The sequence below is a fragment of the Rhincodon typus genome, chromosome 5, assembly GCF_021869965.1.
Source record: "Rhincodon typus isolate 14 chromosome 5, sRhiTyp1.1, whole genome shotgun sequence".
Classification (NCBI taxonomy): domain Eukaryota; kingdom Metazoa; phylum Chordata; class Chondrichthyes; order Orectolobiformes; family Rhincodontidae; genus Rhincodon; species Rhincodon typus.
Genome location: NC_063336.1, coordinates 119976019 through 120001003, shown reverse-complemented (window position 1 = coordinate 120001003; position 24985 = coordinate 119976019). Strand labels below are relative to the sequence as shown.

Here is a 24985-nt window from a genome sequence, read left to right as displayed (position 1 = left end):
AGCACCCAGAGGAAACCCATACAGACACAGGGAGAATGTGTAAACTCCACACAGACAGTTGCTCGAGGGTGGAATTGAACCAGGGTCCCTGGCACTGTTAGGCAGCAGTGCTAACCACTGAGCCAGCACGCTGACCATAATCAGTAATGGGTTTCTGAGTTCATGTCTGACATGATACCATGAGACTTCATGGAACCTGGAATCAATATTGAGGACTCCAAGTGCAATTCCCACTTGTATACCTTTGATGTCAATGTCACAATTAAGAGAGTTCCTGATTCTGCTTTCAACTTATGCATAAGTAGCTTCACTGAAATGTCTCAATACGTAGCTCTTTCCTATTACAGACCAACAAAACTTAAAATACCTTCCAGGAATATGATAACAAGAGCTAGTTTATAGTTCATTCAGCTTGTATCCATTTAATCTCAATTGCAGAATTAATGACATGAAATATACATTGCTTAAAATAAAATGATCAGTCAGCTTTCATAAATATACTTTGTTCATAGAACTGTGTCACCTCCTCTATTTGGATCTGTCCTATTGTTGGGACAGTTGATGATAGTGTTATTTGGAGTAGTGAGACTCATACCAAGTCTGATTCCAAGAGTATAACTGTATCACATTGCTTGCATGACTAGTCTCTGAAACAGGTTCAGCCTCTCTGCTCCTATGATGCTGCTTGGCCTGCTGTGTTCATCCAGCCCTGCACCTTGTTGTCTCGTTGTTGTAAAAACTTGTTTAGAGAGGATACTGCCATCTGTACCTCATCTGGCCTACATGTGACCATATACCCTTTGAAAGTCGCTCAGTTTTATCTATTGTTACAAACTCAAAAGGAATGAATGAAACCACATGAACCACCTGGCACCATTGACTAAGACATAAGGATCAACAATGGCACTTTAACTCCAGATTTTTACTAATTCAATTTACACCATCTGCTGTGATTGGATTGGAGACTGGATACCCGGAACATTACCTGGGTGACAATACCACTCCTTCACCTCCCCTAATTACAAACAAATTGATTGTAAATGCAATGAGACACATCAAAGTATCATATATTATATGTTTTGCACTTAATGTAATATTAACTTAGTATAATCAGTTATGGACCAGACCAAATCCCCTCAAAATATATTAAGAAGATAGCCTAGACCCTAAGTTTTTCGTATTTTCAAGGCAAGTGTTATGTGTTGCATTCCAGATGTAATTTGATTGTTCAAAATACCAGTATTGAAGGAAAACACACTTTATTCATACACTATAGTCAAAATACAACAAAAGAAGGAAGAAATTGGAATAACAACACAAATAGAAAATAACAGGTTATTTAACGACTAAACAGTATCTGTTCTAATATAGTAACATCCCATAAACACGCCCTTGGCAAAGGCAAATTCAGTAAAATAGAATGTCTCACATGCAATTCTCTAGTCCAGGAGGAAAAACATCAAGAGAAGACTGAGAGAGTGTGTAACAGGGAGAGCTGTACTGCAGCTTCCAAACCCAGCTTCAAGACCCCAGCAAATGCTACTGAAAAATTAAAACTAAAACAAAAACTCCTAGTTCTGTGGGATCTTGACTCCATCTATTCAGGCTGCTTCTATTGTTCTAACTCTTTTTTAAAAACCCCAAGGCCTCACAAGCTTTTTATTGGCTCTGAATGGACTTAGTCTCAACTTTGCCTCACAAAAAAAAGGACAAAATACACCTCTTAAAGCCATAGTATCGTCACAGGTCATGTTAAGTGCCTTTATAAATTTCATGAATAAAATATATTTTCAAAAAAAAAAATGAAGGAATGATTAGAATCATAGCTACTCAAAAGACTAGAATTACAGCAGTGCAGAGATCTCAGAGGACTGTAGAGTTAGAGGAGGTTGCAAGGAGTTTGACAATGAAAAACAAAATCATGAAGAAATTTAAACAAAGCATCAGAATTTTAATATTAAAACTTTGCCAGACCAGGAGCCAATGTAGGTCAGGGATCACAAATGTGATGGAAGAAGTGTCATGTGCCTTCTGCTGGGATTGTTTATTTGCTGAGTCATCTGTTATGCTTAACTCTGGATATTTACAAATTTTGAGTGTTTAAAATAAAATGATCGATGTATAGTTCATGTCACTAATTATTCAACTGAAATTAAAGGAATACAAGCTAAATGGACAATGTTATCATATTCTTAGAAGGTGCTTTAAGTTTTGTTGTTCTCTAATAGGATGGAGACCAACTTCACATATGGAGACACTTTAGTGGAGCCATCTCTGTGTTGTTTGGAGCCAGAATCAGGAACTCACTTCACTGCAATATTGACAACAGTAATTTTAAGAGCAGTTGGACATTGATTTGATGATAAAAATCAATTTAAATTTCAGGAGTGATCAGGAAGATGTTGAGATCTTTAAATATTTGCAGACAGATTGATAGATCACTGAAACATACTGGCCCTTGGATTTTGTATGGTGTATTTAGAATTTATCATCAACTTTAGTAAACAAAATCCAGAATACCTCAATTGAATGAGTGAGAAAACAAAGTTACTGCAAGTGAACATAGACACAATTTTCCTCATGGTCCAACTGGGCGTGTCAGGAAGTGACTGACACGTTGAGCCTGTTCTAAGAGGCTTCTCCAATCAAGAGCCAAAGTGACGGGCTTTTCTGGTTCTGTACGTGACTATTCTCACAATAGGAGTTATGCCATAACGGGAAGGAGATACCAAGATGGTGATAGGTCCATTGATGCACCATTTTGCAGCATGTTGACATTATAATGCTCATAAAGAATGAATCTAACTTCATGCATTACCAGGTCTTTCTCAGAAGCTCTGGAAATCAGCAGCATATTGGGAGCCACAATCATAATTAGGAAATGGAAAATCCATGGAGTATTAATACAACATCCTATCCAAAGCTGGTCTTATCAAAGTTCACACATTCATGGAGAAATCCCATTTCTTTGGCATGCTAGAGATGCACCAGAGCAGATCAGATTCATCTGCAGCCCTCAACCCCACACGCCTCATCCTCCACAACCAACCTACCAATCCCCAACAAGTCATGAGAATGTCAGGAAATTGTAGGTCAGTTAGCCTTATGTCAGTAGTGGTGACATTATTTGAGAAGATCCTTAGGGATAGGCTTTATTCACATTTGCAAAAATATAGACTTGTTAGTGATAAGCAGCATGGCTTTGTGTGGGGGAGGTCGTGTCTCTCAAGCTGGACTGATTTTTTTGAGGAAGTAACAAAGATGATTCATGAGGGCAGGGCAGTGGATGTTTACTCTATGGACTTTAGCAAGGCCTTTGGCAAGGTCCTCATGGCAGGTTGATACAAACAGTAAAGTCACATGGGATCCGTGGTGAGCTGATAAAATGGATCCAGAACTGGTTTAGTCATAGAAGACAGAGGGTAGTGGTGGAATGTTTTTCCGACTAGAGATCTGTGACCAGTGGTGTTCCACAGGGATCAATGCTGGGACCCCTGTTGTTTGTAATATATATTAATGATTTGGAGGAGAATGTAGATGACCTGATTAGTAAGTTTTCAGATGACACAAAGATTGGGGGAGCATTGGATGGTGAGGAGAATTTCCAGATAGTACAGCAGGATATAAATAGGCTGGAGACTTTGGTGGAGACATAGCTGATGGAGTTTAACCTGTACAAATGCAAGGTGATACATTTTGGAAGATTTATCGCAGAAAGGAAGTATACAGTAAATGGCAGAACCCTTAACAGCATCAATACACAGAGGGATCTAGGTGTGCAGGTCCACAGTTCTCTTAAATTGGCAACACAAGTAGATAAGAAGGTTAAGAAGGCATATGGCATGCTAGCCTTCATTGACTGGGGCGTAGAGTATAAAAATTGGCAAGTCATGTTGCAGCTGTACAGAACCTTAGTTAGGCCACATTTGGAATACAGCGTACAGTTCTGGTCACCACACTACCAGAAGGATGTGGAGGCTTTGGAGAGGGCACAGAAAAGGTTTACCAGGATGTTGGAGGGTATCAGCTCTGAGGAGAGATTGGAAAAATTTGACTTGTTTTCACTTGAACATCGAAGGATGAGGGGTGACCTGTTAGAAATTTACACAATTATGAGAAGCATGGATAGTCGGTGTCTTTTTCCCAGGGTGGAAATGTCAATAACTGGGTGACATAGGTTGAAGGTAAAAGGAGGTAAGTTTAAAGGAGATGTGAGAGGCAAGTTTCTGTTTTACACAGAGGGTGTGAAGTGCCTGGAATGAGTTGCCAGAGAAGGTGGGGAAAGGGGATACAATAACACCATGTAAAAGGCATCTTGGAAGATATATAAACAGACAGGGAGTAGAGGAATACGGACTGCATAATGGCAAAAGAGTTTTAGTTTAGAAATGCATCATGCATTTTTAGTGAGCTAAAGGGCCTGTTCCTGTGACATACTGTTCTTTGTTCTGTGAAGATTTCATAACTGATACTTGGGAATTTACCTGTATGAATCAGTGCAGGAAATAACAGATTATCTGTGCACAGATTGAATGAGAATTCCTTTTTTTAATGCAAGTTTCATTTTGTGTGTAGAAGAGAGTCAGGTTTTGTGTGCAATTCCGAACTTGGGGAATCCAGCAATGTGAAAAATACTCGTGGTTGTCTCCAAGAAAAATAATAAACATGCTTGAACTGCTTAACGTTGTGGTTGACTGTAAACTGATATTCTTTGAAGTAGACTGGAAAGAGCTAGAAGCAAAAAAAAGGACTCCGAACTGAAGTAAGGCTTACACTCGTATGGCTACGCTTTCACCAGAGGCTGGCTAGTGGTACCGCATGCAGCACCCATCTTGCCATTGGTGATCCTAAGCAATTGCAACTGCTGTTGTCAGATCAGCATATCAGTTGTCAGTTGGATAAGCCTATTCTTATAAGATGAAGTTGGAAAGTTAATGAAGGAAAAAGAATGATTCTTATATTTCTAACACATACGTCTGTTTATTTTTCCTCATCCCTTACTGTTTCCTCCAAATAACAAAGAGGGATACCCATGATGTGAAACAACAACAATACAATAAGTAACTACAAAGTCAACCTTAATTACACACACACATAAAAACAGAAGGTGCTGGAGGAACTCAGTAGGTCTGGCAGAATCTGTGTCAATGATGTCAAACAGAGCACTGCCATCTAGCTAGATGCAATTCTGATGTTTATTCAGATGCTGTTACCAAAAGGAAATCAACCAATTGTTGATAAATAGTAAACTAATTTTCTGGGTTTAATGGCTGCTTTTCTTTCCAATTCAGTTTCCAATGTATCCACTTGTTAAAATCCCCTCCCAAATATCAAAATATTTATGGAAATCACTGGCAGCCCAAATTTTCAAGATGATTGATAATACACTGAATATTTCACTGCGACTCTGCTCTGAGCACCAGTTAAATCTTGCTTTTACATTTGCATTTACAAGAATATGAAACAACCAGGAACATGTTGCAGCTGTAAAGGATGTTGATGAGTCCATGAGAATACTGCATACAATTCTGGTTACCCTTCTTCAGGAAGGATGTTGTTAAACTTGAAAGGATGCAGAAAAGATTTATAAGGATGGTGCCAGGACTGGAGCGCTTGAGTTATATGGAGAAGCTGGATAGGCTGAAGCTTTTCTCCCCCCCAGAGCATCAGAGGCTGAGGGGTGACCTTATAGAGGTTTATAAAATCATGAGGGGCATGGATAGGGTGAATAGCCCAGGTGTTTTTCCTAGGGTGGGAGAGTCCAAAACTAGAGGGCATAGCTTTAAGGTGAGAGGGGAAAGACTTAAAAAGTACCTGAGGAGTAACTTTTTCATGCAGAGGGTGGTGGAGGCTGGTAGAATTACAACATTTAAAAGGCATCTGGATAGGTATATGAATAGGAAGCGTTTAGAAGGATATGAGCTAAATGCTGGCAAATGGGACTAGGTCAGATTGGGAGGTCTGATTGGCATGGATAAGTTGTACTGAAGGGTCTATTTCCATGCTGTATGACTCTACGCAGGCACAGATACACAGAACCACAGTCAGCTGACATTCCAGTGCCATTTGTGCATGCACAGCAGCCATTTTATCAGGCAATTTAACATCTGGATATGGTGGAGGATCTGGATGAGGGGGATAGAGTGAGGGAGGAACAGGCTTGGAGGCTCCAGTCCAAACCTCACCCGAGCCTGGTAATCCCATAGCGCACATAGATACCAACACATCCTACAACCAATGATGACCAGCTGACATTGTGTATGTATGAGGGCCTTTTTGGTGTTATTGATAATCACTTCATGTTGAAACACATAAGATGTTGAGAGTAGATGCTAGAAGGAGGTTTCAGCTTGTGGGAGAGACTAGAACTAGGGTAGTTTTAAAATAACCTCCTTTTTAATAATCTTCCATTTAATGCGACGAAGAGGAGGAATGTTTTCTCTCAGTAGGTCATGGGTCTTTGGAACTGTCTTCCCTAGAAGGCAGTGGACACAGGGTCATTCGTGACTTTTAATGCAGGGAATACTAAATTCTTGAATAGGAAGGGATGGACAGCAATGTGGAGCGGAGACCACATTTATGATCTTATTGAAATGCAGAGCAGATAGAGGGACCTGTTTCTGCTCCTGATGTGTGTGTTGATAAGAAAACATGCACAATTCTTGGGAATGATACAGCTGGATCACGGGTGGGTGTGAGGCATACAGTGGTTGAAAAACCAGTGGAAAATCAGGCAATTAAGATGTTGCAGTAAGTATAACCTGAGATTTTTCCTGAATCTGGTAACAAGGTCACAAAGTCATAGGCTGAAACAGGAGGAGAAATCAAGAACAAAGATAAGGAAGTTGAAGTTCAATTATTAAAAACTGTTTGATCAGATGGTTGAGGAAATAAACGAGAACAGATGGAGGACAAAGTGGATATTTTTAGTTTAATGAGGGTAGTTGAATTACAACAAAAAGGTGAAAAAATAAAGTAGTTGTATCAAAAAACATACACAGAAGAAGAAGCTGAATGTATCCCAGAATGTTACTATCTTAAAAATGAAGTCCTGATGCGGAAATGGAAACCGTTACATATCCAGACAAATGAAAAATGGGCAGAAGTTCATCAAGTTGTATTGTTGGTGGTTTATAGAAAGGAGGTGTTGTGGGTAGCACGTGAATTATCAGTCAGTGGTCATTTGGGTGGAAGGAAAACTCAACCCAAAATACAAAAACATTTTTATTGGCCTGGACAGCATGGAGATGTGGTTGAATTTAGCCAAACATGTCACACATGTCAGGTAATAGGCAAACCTGAGGCTATAATAAAACCAGCACTGTTAATACCTAGACAACAAGGTGCAGGGCTGGATGAACACAGCAGGCCAAGCAGCATCATAGGGGAAGAGGGGCTGACGTTTCGGGCCTAGACCCTTCATCAGAAAAGGGGGAGGGGAAGGGGGTTCTGAAATAAATAGGGAGAGAGTGGGAGGCGGATAGAAGATGGATACAGGAGAGGATAGGTGGAGAGGAAACAAACAGGTCGAAGAGGCGGGGATGGAGCCAGTAAAGTTGAGTGTAGGTAGGGAGTTAGGAAGGGGATAGGTCAGTCTAGGGAGGACGGACAGGTCAAGGGGGTGGGATGAGGTTGGTCGGTAGGAGATGGAGGTGCGGCTTGAGGTGGGAGGAGGGGATAGGTGGGAGGAAGAACAGGTTAGGGAGGCAGGGACGAGCTGGACTGGTTTTGGGATGCGGTAGGGGGAGGGGAGATTTTGAAACTTGTGAAATCCACATTGATACCATTGGGCTGCAGGGTTCCCAAGCGGAATATGAGTTGCTGTTCCTGCAACCTTCGGGTGGCATCGTTGTGGCACTGCAGGAGGCCCAGGATGGACATGTCGTCTGAGGAATGGGAGGGGGAGTTGAAATGGTTCGCGACTGGGAGGTGCAGTTGTTTATTGCGAACCGAGCGTAGGTGTTCTGCAAAGCGGTCCCCGAGCCTCCGCTTGGTTTCCCCGATGTAGAGGAAGCCACACTGGGTACAGCGGATGCAGTATACCACATTGGCAGATGTGCAGGTGAACATCTGCTTGATGTGGAAAGTCTTCTTGGGGCCTGGGATGGGGGTGAGGGAGGTGGTGTTGGGGCAGGTGTAGCACTTCCTGCGGTAGCAGGGAAAAGTGCCGGGTGTGGTGGAGCTGGAGGGGAGTGTGGAGCGGACAAGGGAGTCACGGAGAGAGTGGTCCCTCCGGAAAGCAGATAAAGGTGGAGAGGGAAAGATGTCTTTGGTGGTGGGGTCGGATTGCAGATGGCGGAAGTGTCGGAGGATGATGCGTTGGATCCGGAGGTTGGTGTGGTGGTACGTGAGGACGAGGGGGATTCTTTTTTGGTTCTTATTGCGTGGACGGGGTGTGAGGGATGAGGTGCGGGAGATGTGGGAGACACGGTTGAGGGCATTCTGACCACCGAAGGGGGGAAGTTACGGTCCTTGAAAAACGAGGACAACTGAGATGTACGGGAGTGGAATGCCTCATCCTGGGAGCAGATGCGGCGGAGGAGAAGGAATTGGGAATAGGGGATAGCATTTTTGCAGGAAGGTGGGTGGGAGGAGGAGTATTCTAGGTAGCTGTGGGAGTCGGTGGGTACCCTGCAGCCCAATGGTATCAATGTGGATTTCACAAGTTTCAAAATCTCCCCTCCCCCTACCGCATCCCAAAACCAGTCCAGCTCGTCCCTGCCTCCCTAACCTGTTCTTCCTCCCACCTATCCCCTCCTCCCACCTCAAGCCGCACCTCCATCTCCTACCGACCAACCTCATCCCGCCCCCTGGACTGACCTAGCCCCTTCCTAACTCCCTACCTGCACTCACCTTTACTGGCTCCATCCCCGCCTCTTCGACCTGTTTGTTTCCTCTCCACCTATCCTCTCCTCTATCCATCTTCTGTCCGCCTCCCACTCTCTCCCTATTTATTTCAGAACCCCCTTCCCCTTCCCCTCCCCCTTTTCTGATGAAGGGTCTAGGCCCGAAACGTCAGCCTCTCTGCCCCTATGATGCTGCTTGGCCTGCTGTGTTCATCCAGCCCTGCACCTTGTTGTCTCGGATTCTCCAGCATCTGCAGTTCCTACTATCTCTGATTCACTGTTAATACCTATTTCAGCTTTGAGGAACATTTTACAAGAGCTTTAATTGATTGCGTAAGACCCCTCCCTAAAACAGAAAGTGGGAATCTATACTTGTTGACCATAGGGAGGTGTCTACTAGATTTCCGGTGGCTATTCCATTCTGCAATATCACAGCTGGAAGGATTGTAGAAGAGTTACTCTTTCTTTTTAAACAAATACAGACTACCCACAGAGCTACAAATTATTCAAGGAAGTTATGAATAGTTTCAGAATAAAACAATTTACATCAACTGCGTACCATCCAGAATCACAAGTAGCATTAGTATCATAGAATTTTATCGTGTGGAAGCGGGCCATTCAGCCCACCAAGTCCACACCAACCCTCCAATAGCATTTCATCCAGACTGACCTTGTCCCAGCAACCCTGCATTTCCCATGGCTAACCCACCTAGACTGTACATTCTAGACACTACGGGCAATTTAGCATGGCCAATCCACCCAATCTGCCCATCTTTGGGCTATGGGAGGAAACCGGAGCACCCAAAGAAAACACACACAGACACGAGGAGAATGTGAAAACTCCATACAGACAGAGACTGAGGGTGAAACTGAACCCAGGTCCCTGGTGCTATGAGGCAGCAGTACTAACCACTGAGCCACCCCCGTGGTATCAAACTTTAAAGGCCACATTGAAGGCTTACAGTCAAGACTATCCAGAGGATTGGGATAAAGGAATTCCATTTGTACTTTTTGCAATTAGGGATGCATCTAAATTCGGTCCATCTGCATTATTTTTCAGACATGAGGTGAGAGGACCGCTGAAATTCAGGAAAAATTGGTAAATCAGACATCAGAGACCACATATTTAGACTGTATTTCAGATTTTAGGGAAATATTAAATAGAGTAGGTGAGTTAGCTAGACAGCATTTGAAAGTAGCACAGCATATGATGAAACAGGAAACAGACAAGAAATCAAAAATTCATATATTTGCTGGAGGAGATGAAATGTTAGAAAGCCAGAGAGAAGGAAAACTTGGAGTGTGTCTTGTGAATGTGCTCAAATGGTATTTTGATAAGGAAGGGAAGCAAAAGGAGAATGTGGTACCAGTTACAACCCAGAGTGAAGAACCAATTCCAGATAAATTCGAATTTGATATACCTCAAATTAAATTGGATCATGTGGAAGTTCTCAAAAATTGGGATAAATTACTGAGTTAGCTTCCAGAGGAAAACTGAAATTACCTGAAACAGTTATTACAATCACATGGAGAGATATGTGGGAAGAAGCTGGGATGATTATGCATGATGCAGATACAACAAATGCTGTCCTAATTAACCAATTTGCTTATTGTCCTAACCCTCCAGAATAGGCACAGGTTCAAAAATAGACTGAATGCACACTCAAAGACAATATAATCGAAGTGAGTTGGTACAAATGGAGCTCACCTGTTGCAGTGGTGCCAAAACAAGATAGTACCCAACGTTAACTATTGCAAAGTCAATGCTGCTATGAAACCTGATTCATATCATATTCCACAGCTGGAGGAGTGCATTGAAAAACTGGAACAGGCAACTTATATTTCAAAGCTGTACTTATTTAAAGGATACTGGTAGTTACCTTTATCCAAGAGAGTGAAAGAAATTTCAGCTTTTACCAGTTTAAAGTTATGCCATTTGATGTGAAAAATGCACCAGTTACATTCCAAACACTAACCAATAAAGTCATTTCAGGATTACCCAATTGTGTGGTGTACATGGAAAATCTGGTGATTTTTAGGAACATTTGGAGGATCTGTTGGAATTGTCCGATTGATCTCAGAAGGCAGGCTTGGTGATAAACCTGGCTAAGAGTGAGTTTACAAAAGCCCAAGTCACGTTCCCAGGCCATATCACTGGACACAGAGAGATAGACTCATGGGATGTGAAAACAAAGATTACGGGGGAGTTTCCCATATCATCAACAAAGACAGCAGCATTACAATTCCTGGGACTAAGTGTATGTTATCGCAAAATTGTAACAAATATTAGCAGCGTGGTTGCTCCACTGTTTGAATTGTTGAAGAAGTGCAGAAAGTTTCAGTGAATGGAGGAATATGAGAAGGCATTTGACAGACTGAGAGCTGTGTTAACCGTTGCCCCATTGTTAACCACATCTAGTTATGCAAAGCCATTCAAGACAGCTATCAATGCAAGTAATATGGGTGTCGGTGCTGTACTCTTACAAGAAGACAATGAGAAAATGGCAAGACCTATTGGGTAATTTTCCACAAAGTTTCATCAACATTTCATCAACAGAAATAGTACACAATTGAGAAGACCTTGAGTTCGGTGCTGGCATTGCAACATTTCAACATTTATGTTGCCAGTAATGTGTCTGAGACAGTTGTATATACTGATCGTAGCTCCTTAACATTTCTGGAAAAATTTAAAGATAAAAGTACCCGACTGTTTTGATGGAGTTCATTGTGACAGCAAATTAATTTGAAAATTATAAACATGGCAGGACGAGAGAATGTAATTGCTGAGGTGTTGTCATGACTTTGATGAAGGAATAAAAAGATGCACAGTGGCAGAAGAAATGGATTGAAATGGACAATAGTATTGAATATTTGCATGCTTAGAGTCATTGTAGCATATATGTATTGCAGTGTTCTAACAGCATAAGACTAAAGGGTGTTACAAATGAAGCCATCTTTATGTATTAATGGTTCTTTGTTTTATTTTTGTTTTCTTTATTCATTCATTCACAGGACGAGGGTGTCGCTGACCAGGCAGCATTTATTGCCCATCCCTAATTGCCCAGAGGGCAGTTAAGAGTCAACCACATTGCTGTGGGTCTGGAGTCACATGTAGACCAGACCAGGTAATAATGGCAGTTTCCTTCCCTAAAGGACATTAGTGAACCAGATAGGTTTTCCCAACAATTGACTATGGATTCATGGTCATCATTAGATTCTTAATTCCAGATATTTATTGAATTCAAATTCCACCATCTGCCGTGGCAGGATTCAAACCCAGATCCCCAGAACATTAACTGGGTCTCTGGATTAACAGTCCAGCGATAATACCACTAGGCCATCGGCCACCTCCAGGTGCTCCGGTTTCCTCCCACAGTCCAAAGATGTACAAGCTAGGTGGATTGGCCATGCTAAATTGCCCCTAGTGCGCAGGGATGTGTAGGCTAGGTGGAATATAGGGGGATGGGTCTAGGTGGGATGCTCTGAGGGTCGGTATGGACTTGTTGGGCCAAAGGGCCTGTTTCCACACTGTAGGGAGGGATTCTACATGAGAAGTCAAAGTAGAGGTTCAGAGCAGTCTGATCCAAGCCAATAAGGTAAACAGCTTGTGAAGCCTTGAGGTGTTTGTTTTTAAAAGTTAGAGCATTAGAAACAGCATGAATGGATGGAGTCAGGCTCCCATAGAACCAGGGTTTTAGTTTAGCTTTCAGTAGTTGTTGGTGTTTTGAAGTTGAGTATGAGAGCTGCTTTATCTCTCTCTGCCAGAACTTTTTCTTGACGTGCTTTCCTCCTGGACTGGAGAATTGCATGTGAGACAATCTATTTTACTGAATTTGTCTTTGCTAAAGATGTGTTTATGGGATGTTACTGCATTGCTGTTAGTAGTTAAAAAAAATCTATTATTTCATTAAGTTTTCCAACTGAGTTAAAGTTAGACTAATTCTTCTTTCACTTGTTTGTATTTTAACTGTGGAATAAGAATTAAGTGTATTTTGCTTAAAGCCGAGTAGTTTAACCAGTCAAATTACATCTGGAACACAGCACCTTACACTTGCCTTTAAATAAGATAAAAGTTAGTGTCTAGGCTATGTCCTTGATACAATTGGAGGTGATTGGTCTGGTCCATAACAGTCTGTCTATTTTGGGTTGAGGTGTGGTTTGAGTACAGCCAGATCAGTCTTGGCTATGATGATTCCACCCTCCGCTACTTCCTTCTCAGCACAGACCCTGCAACGTACACTTATTTTCTAAGGTTATTTTGTTTCTTGGATAGGCACTTGTGCAGGATGTCCAGGAAGCTAAGCAGGATTTGTGAAATCAAGTCAAACATGATTCATTTGTAACTTCAGGAGATATTAATTTAAAGGGTCATTTTGAAAATACAGTAAGATAGGTCTTGTAATATGTTTGCGTATTAATCACATCTCCAAAAAGACATTGGCAGAACAGGTTTACACAAAATGAAATTAAGAATAAATTACAGAATCAATTTATACATGTTAGACAAGAGGCAGTCTTTCTTTACATAAGATCTAGGAGCAGGAGTAGGCCGTCTGGCCCTTCGAGCCTGCTCCGCCATTCAATATGATCCTTTCGTGGACTCAGATCCACTTACCCGCGTTCTCACCGTATCCCTTAATTCCTTTATTGTTCAAAAAAAATCTACCTTTTTTTTAAAAAACATTCACTGAAGTAGCGTCAACTACTCCATTGGGCAAGGAATTCCATAGATTAACAACCCTCTGGGTGAAGAAGTTCCTTCTCAGTTCAGTCCGAAATCTGCTCCCTCTAACCTTGAGGCTATGCCCTCTTGTCCTAGCTTCACCTGCCAGTGGAAACATCCTCTCTACTTCTATCTTATCTATTCCCTTCATAATTTTATATGTTTCTATAAGATCCCCCCTCAATCTTCTGAATTCCAATGAATATAATCCCAATCTACTCAGTCTCTCCTCATAAGCCAACACCCTCAACTCCGGAATCAACCTAGTGAACCTCCTTTGCACCCCCTCCAGTGCCAGTACATCCTTTCTCAAGTAAGGAGACCAAAACTGCACACAGTACTCCAGGTGTGGCCTCACCAGCACCTTGTACAGCTGCAACATAACCTCTCTGCTTTTTATTTCAATCCCTTTAGCAATGAAGGACAAAATTCCATTTGCCTTCCTAATTACTTGTTGTACCTGCAGACCTACCTTCTGTGATTCATGCACAAGGACACCCAGGTCCCTCTGCATAGCAGCATGCTGCAACTTTTTACCATTCAAGTAATAATCCTTTTTACTATTACTCCTACCAAATACTTTACCAAAGTGAAATTCTGATTAATGGGTATTAAGATTTAAAGGTACTGTAAAAGCTCTTACACCTTTTGCAATAAAATGTTGCACTCGATATGATCGAAAATCATTCCAGTAAGACACATCTTAGTCTCAAAATGAAACATTTTAGATAACCCGAATGTAGAAAATACTGATATCGCTAAATATAAAAGCATCTATAACCTGCCTATTTATAGAAATTAAATGCTTATTCATCAAATTGACAAATCTAATCTATAGTTTTGCAAACATTACTGCCTTAAAGTTGGACTGTGATATCATTAATTGTAAAATTCATTCAAAAATTCTCTGTACAATATTTTAAATGGGCTAGAACCCAAATATAATGTACAGAGATATTGATTAGTAATATTAAAACTGTCATGTTTTATGACTAATCTACATGTAATCCGTTTAAGCACCACTGTTGATAAATTGCTGTTAGACGTCTTGTTGGTTTTAGATAAACAGCACAGATTTTTGACTTACTTTTCAGATTTATGTCTAACATATATTAATGGCATCAGAAATTGAAATGAATGGGGCCTGTCCGAAATGGGTCTTGGTGACCATTTCAGCAACTAGAATCCTAACAGGCTAGAAAATTGAGCAACCAGTGAGTTGAAGGTATCAGGGATACATACTTGGAATCAGATTTCTGTGAACATTGCAGAATATTTGGCCCATTAGTTTCTTAAATAGACATAATTCCATGCAGACCATTACCTTCTGTGCCTGGAATCTAGGTATTGTATGCCCAGCATGGGCAGCTCCATGCCAAGAGGATGAATTCATAACACCTGTATTATCATCTCCACTTTGTGCCTCCTGCAGAACTTAGACAGAAAACTTGATATTTGAGACTTGCTGGCATGAACCCATCTTTCATTGTCCCTGACTGCAGTGTATTGTAGGATTAATACAGAATGAACCATCCCACAGTTATGTCCCTTGCAGTTAAACAATAAAGAAAAAACTTAGACTTGATCCATTTGCTATGATACTTACTGCTTCTGATTTTGGAGGTACAGGGGGTGGGCTCGGCATTCTCGACTCTCCCATTTTTAACATAGTCAGATGAGTTGTCAGAACAGGATCCTCACTGGGGGACATGGAAGAATGAGAGTAGAAAGAGACGGAGCTCTGCTGTGTCTTGATCTCACTTTCTGTCACCACATCACAGGAATCCTTTGAATTATCGAGTGTTTGATTGGTCCATAGTTCCTCATAGGGAATTTCAGGCTGCTCTTGAGTCCTGAAGTAATTTCCTGTCCAGTCAGGTGTCATATATTCTCTGTCCATGTCAGCCACCTCTGGAGGAGTTAGTAATTCATGTGGCATGATCTGCTGCTCCCCAATTGAATCCCTACAATTCTGGAAGGTAACCTCCCCACTGTTTTGCAACACAGCACCGCTGAAAGCACACAGGGAGAGCCTTTGAAATGATTGAGTCAGCTCGTTCTGGGCATAATTCAGTGAATTAGTTGTATATCCTTGCAAGCAAACTCTGATTCTTCTTGGACTAGTGCAGTCATCAGTAAAATCTGTTTTAACTTCTCGGACTGCCTTTGAGTACTCATCAGCATTGAAACGCTCCTGGCTAAACAAAGTTATTTCTTGCACTAACCTCTCATAAAGAGGGTTGCCTCGGATTAACCCTTCAGGAAGCACAAACCTGGGCATGTCTGACAGCAGCAGAAAGTGCAAAGGGATAATGTCATCCTTACGAATGATACAGCACAAGACTACAGTCTTTGATATAATACTGACAAGTTTATAGCGATGTCCCTCACGGATACAATGGAGGTCATAAGAGTTGCGGGGTGGACGAGAAGGAACGGTGACATTGACTGGTAGTCGAACCTTTTCAATAATACTGCGGATGGTGTGCTCTCCTTCCTGCATCTGCATCTCAAGGGGACTACGAGTGCTGAACTTTCCCCGGCACTGGAAGGGAAGGCTAAGGCTCTCATTGGTCCTGTGGTTCATGCAGATGAGGCATGGCATCTTGCCTTTGACCTGTTTGCTTAGAGTGCTTGTTTTGCCCAATTTTCGCAATAGAGTGTTGAAGCGGGATTTTTCTTTTACTGTCTTGGCACAGAGAATCTCAGCCTGGCCCATCAGTGTCAGCTCATCACCAGCCTGCAATGTGAAGTTGTAGACCTCACTATCTTCACTGAATTCACCAGAAACCACCTGAAAAAACAACAAAATTTAAAACTGTTCAAGAAGGCCAAAATAACTATGAATACATTTAAATGTCCTTTTGCAATAAATACAAGGATTCCATTTGCCTTTCTTACTACCTACTGCACCTGCATACCCCACCTTCTGTGATTCATGCACCAGGACACCCAGATCCCTCTGCACTGACGTACTTTGAATCGGTTTCTCATTTAAATAATTATTTTATTTTTCTGGCCAAAATGGACAACCTCACACTTATCCACATGAAAATCCACCTGCCAGATTCTGGCCCATTCTCCTAGCCTATCAATATCTATCTGTAAAATCTTTATCTCTTCATCACAGTCTGCTTTCCCACCTATCTTTACATGAATTTTGTTACACTCTATCCCTGCTTACAGATCATTTATATAGATTGTAAGTAGTTGAGGTCTGAGAACTGAAGCCTGCGACAGCCTACTAGTTATGGTTCAGCGCCCAGAGAAGGACCCCTTTATTCCCAACCCTCTACTTTCTGTCAGTCAGGCAATCTTCTATCTAAGTCAATGCTCTCCCCTTAACTCCCTGGGATCTAACCTTTGGATCACTTTTTTAAGCAGCACCTGTCAAATGTTTTCTGGAAGTCTACATATACCACATCCACCGGATCCCCATTATCCACTTTGCTGGTTACATCCTCAAAGAACTCCAGCAAGTTTGTCAAGCATGACTTGCCCTTCATAAAACCACGCTGATGCTGGTGAATGGAGTTATGTTTTTTTTCCCCAAGTGCTCAGTTATCTCCTCTTTAATTATTGACTCCAGCAACTTCCCCAACTACAGCATGTCAAACTAATTGTTCCACAGAAAATGATTAAAAATAGCTCAGAACTTAGCATCCAAGTTTCATTTACTCCAGCTTTAGAAAACCTGTCAGACAAGATTGTTTCAATCACAGAACACATTTACATTAAGTCAAGCTTTAGATGTCCTGTTGCTCAGTCTTTAAAATGTAATACATGTTACAAGATTGATTGGTCTTCATTAGAAGAAATAGAATCTGCACACGATGTTGAGAAATGGTGCTAGTAATGTAATGAGTTTTGAGATCTGTCATGGCAAATTGAGGCTTAGAAACTGCTAGCAAGCAAACAGACAGACATACAACAATGACCAATGCCATTTGTGTTGGGATATTTGCAACAGGTTGGAGTTTTCCCATTCTTTACATTTCAACGCAACCACTTATCTATTTTCTTCACAAAGTACTCCCCTTTCTTGATAGAGCCCTCCAGTTCACCCATAGCTTCAGCTATAAGCTGCTTTTAAAAGCCAATAGCTTTACTTGTCGAAGATTCTTCTCAATACCATTTCTCCCAAGCAGCAGAGGTGCAGAGAAATACAGTGACTCAATTTCTTCAGACCTGACAAATGCACATTCCACCACTCCTTTACCATTCATAGCATCAAATAGCGAGAAGATAAATCTGCGCCATCCTTGGCTTTAACCACCTCTGTCCCAGCCTGGGCGTCCAGCTGGTCCTGGGGAAATTCAACTTTAGAATTGCACTGAGAGATCAGAAGAATGATGGTCTTTCCAGCATGACCTCCAGCCACAGGGACAGACACACGTGCTGCATCAAGGTTTTTCAGTTCACTAATGAAGGTGCTGGCCCTGACCACATCCAGTCCAAATATTTTGTTTGTGTTGTAGACACCAAGTTTCTTGAAAACTTCTGATGTGATTAGTCTAGTAGATTTCACAGGATTGGAGATGATACAGATCATGGCCTCACCACTCTCTGTGTAAAGAACCTACCTCTGACATCTCCCCATACCTTCCTCCAATCACCTTAAAATTATGTCCCCTTGTAATAGTCATTTCTGCCCTGAGAAAAAGTCTCTGACTATCCACTCTATCTCTGCCTCTCATCATCTTGTACACCTCTATCAAGTCATCTCTCATCCTTCTTCGCTCCAATAAAAAAAGCCCTAGCTCCCTCAACCTTTCCTCATAAGACCTGCCCTCCAGCCCAGGCAGCATCCTGCTAAATCTCCTCTGCACTCCTCTCTAAAGCTTCCACATCTTTCCCATAATGAGGTGACCAGAACTGAACACAACAGATGAAGTTTTTCATCTCAAAGTTCATTCCAGTATATCTCCTCTGCACCCTCCTTGACACCCTTCCTCGGGTATTATTATAGGAAGGATGTGGAAGCATTGGAAAGGGTGCAGAGGAGATTTACCAGGATGTTGCCTGGTATGGAGGGAAGGTCTTATGAGGAAAGGCTGAGGGTCTTGAGGCTGTTTTCATTAGAGAGAAGAAGGTTAAGAGGTGACTTGATAGAGACATACAAGATGATCAGAGGATTAGATAGGGTGGACAGTGGGAGCCTTTTTCCTCAGATGGTGTTGGCTAGCACGAGGGGACACAGCTTTAAATTGAGGGGTGATAGATATAGGACAGATGTCAGAGGTAGGCTGTTTACTCAGAGAGTAGTAAGGGCGTGGAATGCCCTGCCTGCAAAAATAGTAGACTCGCCCACTTTAAGGGCATTTAAATGGTCATTGGATAAATATATGGATGATAATGGAATAGTTTAGGTTAGATGGGCTTCAGATTGGTTTCACAGGTCGGCGCAACATCGAGGGCCAAAGGGCCTGTACTGCGCTGTAATGTTCTATGTTCTATGTTCTAGGGTATGGTGTCCAGAATTGGCCACAATCATCCAGCTGAAGCCTAACCTGGGTTTTACAAAGGCTCATTGTAACGATATGTTATTTGTACTGTACCTGGTATATTGTTCTCTGGGTGCAGCAGAGCATTTCAGTCTGTGAATGGCCACACTTCGATATTTTTTAGGAACTAAATTGATCCCAACAATGATCAGCATTGTGCAATAGTTTGCATGTATTACAGTACTTTTCCAACAGAGAAAATGGCATAACATTTAAACACATATCCTCTGTGGTCATATTTTTGTATTCCAAATCAATGAGAATAGTAGATTGGGATGATTCTTTTCAAGGAAATTTCCTTCAAAAGATAGGAAAGAAATAACGTGCATCTGCTTTGGCATTGATTGGCAGGTACTCTGCTTTGAAATAGCAGAAATAGTCATTGTGTGTCAGTGAAAACAGAAGTCTTTCTATCTAACAGCAAGTCTACTATGAATGTTTGGTGGGGTTTCAAAAGCTTCATCATAGGTTGATCCAAGTACGGACAAAGCTTATAGGAGCCAAAAATCTTTGCTGTGGTTTCTTGTTTGCTTACATACCTAATCGGCACTTAAAGTACTTTTCTCCCCCCTTGAATCAGCAGTAATGTCATTGGGCCAAGAAGAGACACGGGGTTGAGTCTCACCATGGTAAATGGTGAACTGACAAAGAGTAGCACGCCAAAGCTTGTGATTTCAAATAAACCTGTTGGACCTTACCCTGGAGTCATGTGACTTCTGACTTTGTCTACCGCAGCCCAACACCGGCACCTCCACATCATGGCCACACTCACCTGACTTTATAAGAAAGACAGGAGATATAATTGAGGAATATAAAATGCTAAAGGGGATTGACAAATTAGTTGTCAAGTGGATGGTTCTCCTTGTGGAGAAATCTAGAATGAAAAGTCATAGTTTTTGACTAAGGAGTGGCAGATTTAAAAAGAGAAGCATTGTGAACTTGTGGAATTCACTCTCCCAGAGTATGGTGGGTGCCAGTACATTTATAAATTTAAGGAGGCGATACGCAAATTTTTAATGAGTAATGGGTTAAGGGGTTAAAGGGAGTAGGCAGAAAAGTGCAGTTGAGATCAAGGTGAGATTAGCCATGATCGTATTAAATGGCATAGCAGGCTCAAGGGGCTGAATGGCATACTGCTGCTCCTAGTCATTATGGTCTTATGGCAATCATGTTATAAAAAACCATCTGGTTCACTAATGAACTTTAGGGAAAAAAATCTGCCATCTTCACCTGACATGGACTGGTCTGTGAATCTAGACCCACATTAAAGTGGTTGACACTTAATTACTCTGTGAGCAATTAGGAATGGGCAATAAATGCTGAGCTGGCCGGTGAAACCCATCTCCCATGAATTATTAAGAAAAGACTCCCTCAGAACTCACGAAGTGCATCGTGAATCCGAAAAGTCATAAATCCCCCATTGACGCAAACAGCACGAGCTAGGTGTGCATTTGGCAAGCTGCCGAGGTGTGCAGATCAGGTTTTCCCGAACTCAAATGGACATCTGGCCCTATGTCTCTATTTACAATATTGATGATTTTGAAAGCCTTTTAACAGCGTTCTCAATTTGTCTCAGTTTCAAAGCCGAGTGTAGTACTCTCCAATGTTTTTATTTTTCTGACCTCTTCTAAAATTGTACTGTTAGTTTATTTTGTCACTTCTTAGTCTTCCTCCCAAAATGAATCTCTTCTCTATTGAGATGGTACAGGATTGCTAGTAAGTTAGTGAGATACACAATAAAATCCATTGATTATATATACACGAGGGATGATTGGTAAATCACTTGTTCCCAGACAAGTGCTGTGCTTGAAGAAAAGCACAGGCCTGAGAATTGGCTTTATGGTGCAATCTCCAATTCCACTCTCTTTCAGTGCTCCCCCTTCCCCTTAGCGCAGGATTAAAAAATTTACCCTTGGATTCAAACTTGGAGAAAAAAATAACAAAAAATATGTGGACTCATTTGTAAGATTAAACTTGTATCTATAATTAAAAGTTTTTGTTTATTCAGAGCAATGTGGGCATTATTGGCTAGGTAAGCACTTATTGCTCATTCCGAATTGTCCCTAAGAAGGTGACGTTGAGTAGTCTTCTCGAATTGCTGCAGTCCTTGGTGTGTAGTTACACCTAGAGTACAAGGAATGGAATTCCATAGTTCCAAGTCAGGATAATGTTGGGCTTGGAGAGGAAGTCACAGATCATGGTGTTCTCATGCATCTGCTATCCTTGTCCTTCTTGGTGGTAAAGGTTAAATTTTTGAAAGGTGCTCTTAAGGAGCATCAAGGAAGGGGCTGTGGTGCACCTTGTAAATGGTACACACAGCTGACACCATGAATTACTGGTGGAGGAATGAATATTTAAGGTAGTAGATCAGCTTATTTGTCCTTGATGGTGTCAAGTTTCTTAAATGTTGTTAGAGCTGATTCATCCATTCAATTGCACAGTTTTCTACCACACTCTTGACTTGTTCTTTGTAGGTAGTGAACAAGCTTTGTGTAGCCATGACATTAGTTGTTCACTGCAGAATTTCCAGCTTCTGATCTGCTCTAGTGACCTCAGCATTTATATAGGTAGTCCAGTTCAGTTTCGGATCTATGGAAATCTTCAGAATATTGATAGTGGGGCATTCAGCAGCAGTAATATCACTGAATGTCATCAATGTGAATTCCTGTATTTCAACTGTATTAAAAAATTACCAACAAACTAATCACTTAGCTGGCTATACAAGAACTCCAACCGGATTTGTGGGAAATGGGTAATTTATACTGATTCACTTTTATTTAAAACTGTACTTATCATCACAATATTTTTATTTGCTTTATTCATTCAGGGGATGAGGGCGTCGCTGGCTCGGCAGAATTTATTGCCCATCCCTAATTGCCCAGAGGGCAGTTAAGAGTCAACCACATTGCTGTGGGTCTGGAGTCACATGTAGGCCAGACCAGGTAAGGATGGCAGTTTCCTTCCCTAAAGGACATTAGTGAACGAGACGGGTTTTTCCGACAATCGACATTGGATTTATGGTCATCATCAGATTCTTAATTCCAGATATTTTATTCAATTCAAATTCCACCATCTGCCATGGTGGGATTCAAACCCAGGTCCCCAGAACATTATCCGGGTCTCTGGATTAACAGTCCAGTGATAATACCATGAGGCCATCACCTTCCCACATTTGCAAAGGTTGGCTGTATTATGTAATGTTAAACCACTATTTCTGTAATATTCTAGTTTTGTGTTGCTTTACAACATGATCTTCATTTTCTAATATAAACATACACAAATAAGGAGGAATTATACATACATGCACTGAACAGCACACAGGAACATAAACACACATGGGAATACCATGTAGATTTTAAGGGGAGGCGATGACCTAGTGGTATTATTGTTGGACTGTTAATCCAGGGACCCAGATAATGTTCTGGGGACCCAGGTTTGAATCCCACCATGGCATATGGTGGAATTTGAACTCAATAAATGGAATTAAGAATCTGATGATGACCGTGAATCCATTGTCAATTGTCAGAAAAACGCATCTGGTTCACTAACATCCTTTAGGGAAGGAAACTGCCATACCTACCTGGTATGGCCTACACGTGACTCCAGACCCACAGCAATATGGTTGACTCTTAACTGAAAGTTAGGGATAGGCAATAAATGCTGGCCGAGCCAGTGACGCCCTCATCTCATGAATGAAAGAAAAGATTTATATATGTACTCTGATGCGTATCGATACAAGAGCGAACACATAAATATAGGGATGCAAAAGGAAAAATATCAGTAATCTAAGGGTTTAGTTACTGTTACTTGCACTGTATATAAAATACTGATGATATTTTTGATAGTCCAGATACATGGCTATACTTCATTAGGATTTTTGTCATGACTGGATGACTTTGAAATATTTTTTCTCAGTTTATAACACTCTCCACACTCCATACACTATGTTTGCAGGCTAATGTATTTAAGCAAATGTATTCAATCCAACCCACAAAACTTTGAAAAGCTGATAATTCAAAAATAACACAACCAGTACCAACTATGGCCACAATGTGAAAGGTAGATGAAGAAATTATATTTATTTATATTTCATTGATTTTTAGGATAGTTATGAGTGGATGGAATCATTTACAATTGAATTTGTTTCTTTGTGTGTGATAGGCTCACATGACATAGGGCAAGAATGGTTACAACAGAAAGGCAAAAGATACATGAATATGACATGATAAGGAGAAGACAAGGCATGCTTGCAGGAAGGCAGACACTAAAGTTCGCTTGTATGTAGCAGAGGCCAATTACTTTCTAGAAACACTCAGCCAGAGTGAAAAAGTTTGAAGACACAACATGCATGCAATAGGCAGGAGTTTTTAAAAAAGCAAACTGTCCAATCTGAACATGAATGATTAGCAAAACGTACCCTTAGTCTTATTTTTAATAATCTGAGAGTACCATAGGGAGGATGCAATACAATCCACTATCAACCACCAAAAAAACACTTTTGGAACAGCATCTAATTGCATTGGTGAGGTGAGTGACTGTCTGATAACTACACTGTTATTCAAATCCCTTATTTAACCGCTTATTTTATTCACTGTTCGTATTAACTTGAAAAAGAAAATAGTGCGTCAACTTCTGAGCAAATATGGAATGTAGAAGCTTTTTGTAGGATGGACATTTACATGAGGAAATGTGTAGGAGTTTGAATGGCTTCTTGATAAATATATTGAATACTGTATACTGCGCAGGCTACAAGTACGGCCCACAACTCAGTCTATGCACTTATTGCAAAGCAAAACACACATCTCAGTCCTTTTCTAAAAACATTTAGATTTTTCAATAAACAGTGCAAAGGATTCTACACAAGGACTGGAATCTTAATGAGAAAGTTCTGTGGAGCTTTGCTAATGTGGCTTTTCATTCTGTACTGCAGCAATGAAAAGATTCCTGTATTTGTGAGGAAAGAGTGGGATATACTCTTAAAGTGGTACAAGTAAACGCATCATTCTTAAAACTAATTTAAAGGAAATTCATCAACATCAGAGACAACATGTTGTATTTGTCCAAATATTCACTCATCATCCTTAAAGTATTCCAATTGTTAAATAAATAGGAAAAAAATCTTTGACTGGCTAATTTTAATGGAGACTAACTGGCACAACCTAAACTAATCAACATAACTTTGCCATTTCACAAGTTGTAAAAAAAAATCCTTCATGGGGTGTGGGCAATGCAGCCAAGGCTGGCATGTGCAGTTCAGCTCTAATTGCCCTTGAGAAAGTGATGGTGAACCGTGTCCTTAAACCACTGCAGTCCGTCTAGTAAAAGTACACCCACAATGCTTTTAGGAAAGGAGTTTCAGGATTTTGATCCAGCAACAATGAAGAAATGGTAATATAGTTCCAAACCTTGATGGTATATGACTTGGAGGGGAAATTGCAAGTGGTGGTGTTCCAATGTGTCTGCCACCCTGTCTTTCCAGTATGTGGTAGCAGTTATGGGTTTGAAAGGTGTTTTTGAAAGAGCCTAAATGAATTACTGCCATGCATCTTGTAAATAACACACACTGCTGCCCTCTGTATCGTTCAGTTTCTAGTCAACAGTAACCTCCAGGATGTTGATAGGAGATTTAATTATGGCAATTCTAGTCAATGTCAAGGAGAGATACTTAGATTCTCTTGTGTTGGAGATGGTCATTGCCTGGTCCTTGTGTGGTATGAATGTCACTTGCAACTAATCAGTCCAAGTCTGAATGTTGTCCTGGTCTTGATGTATACTAAAAAAACTACTCCAGTATCTGAGAATCATAAATGGAGCTGACTATAGTGCAATCATCAACGTGTATCCCACTTCTAACCATATGATGGAGCATGTGATGAAGTAACTGAAGATCACTGGGTAGGACACTAACTGTA

The 24985-nt window shown here is 41.0% G+C and overlaps 1 protein-coding gene and 1 pseudogene across 3 annotated transcripts in view; both read right to left on the bottom strand.

Moving 5' to 3' along the window:
• Positions 1-24985, bottom strand: part of gareml (GRB2 associated, regulator of MAPK1-like) — a 182466-nt gene that overhangs the window by 39282 nt on the left and 118199 nt on the right. For all 3 annotated transcript variants that reach the window (XM_048596428.1, XM_048596429.1, XM_048596430.1), the window contains one exon: positions 15176-16363. In XM_048596428.1, coding sequence (XP_048452385.1) covers positions 15176-16363 — 1188 coding nt within the window. The remainder of the gene's footprint in view (positions 1-15175; positions 16364-24985) is intronic.
• On the bottom strand, positions 17566-20483 carry LOC125483086 (annotated as a pseudogene).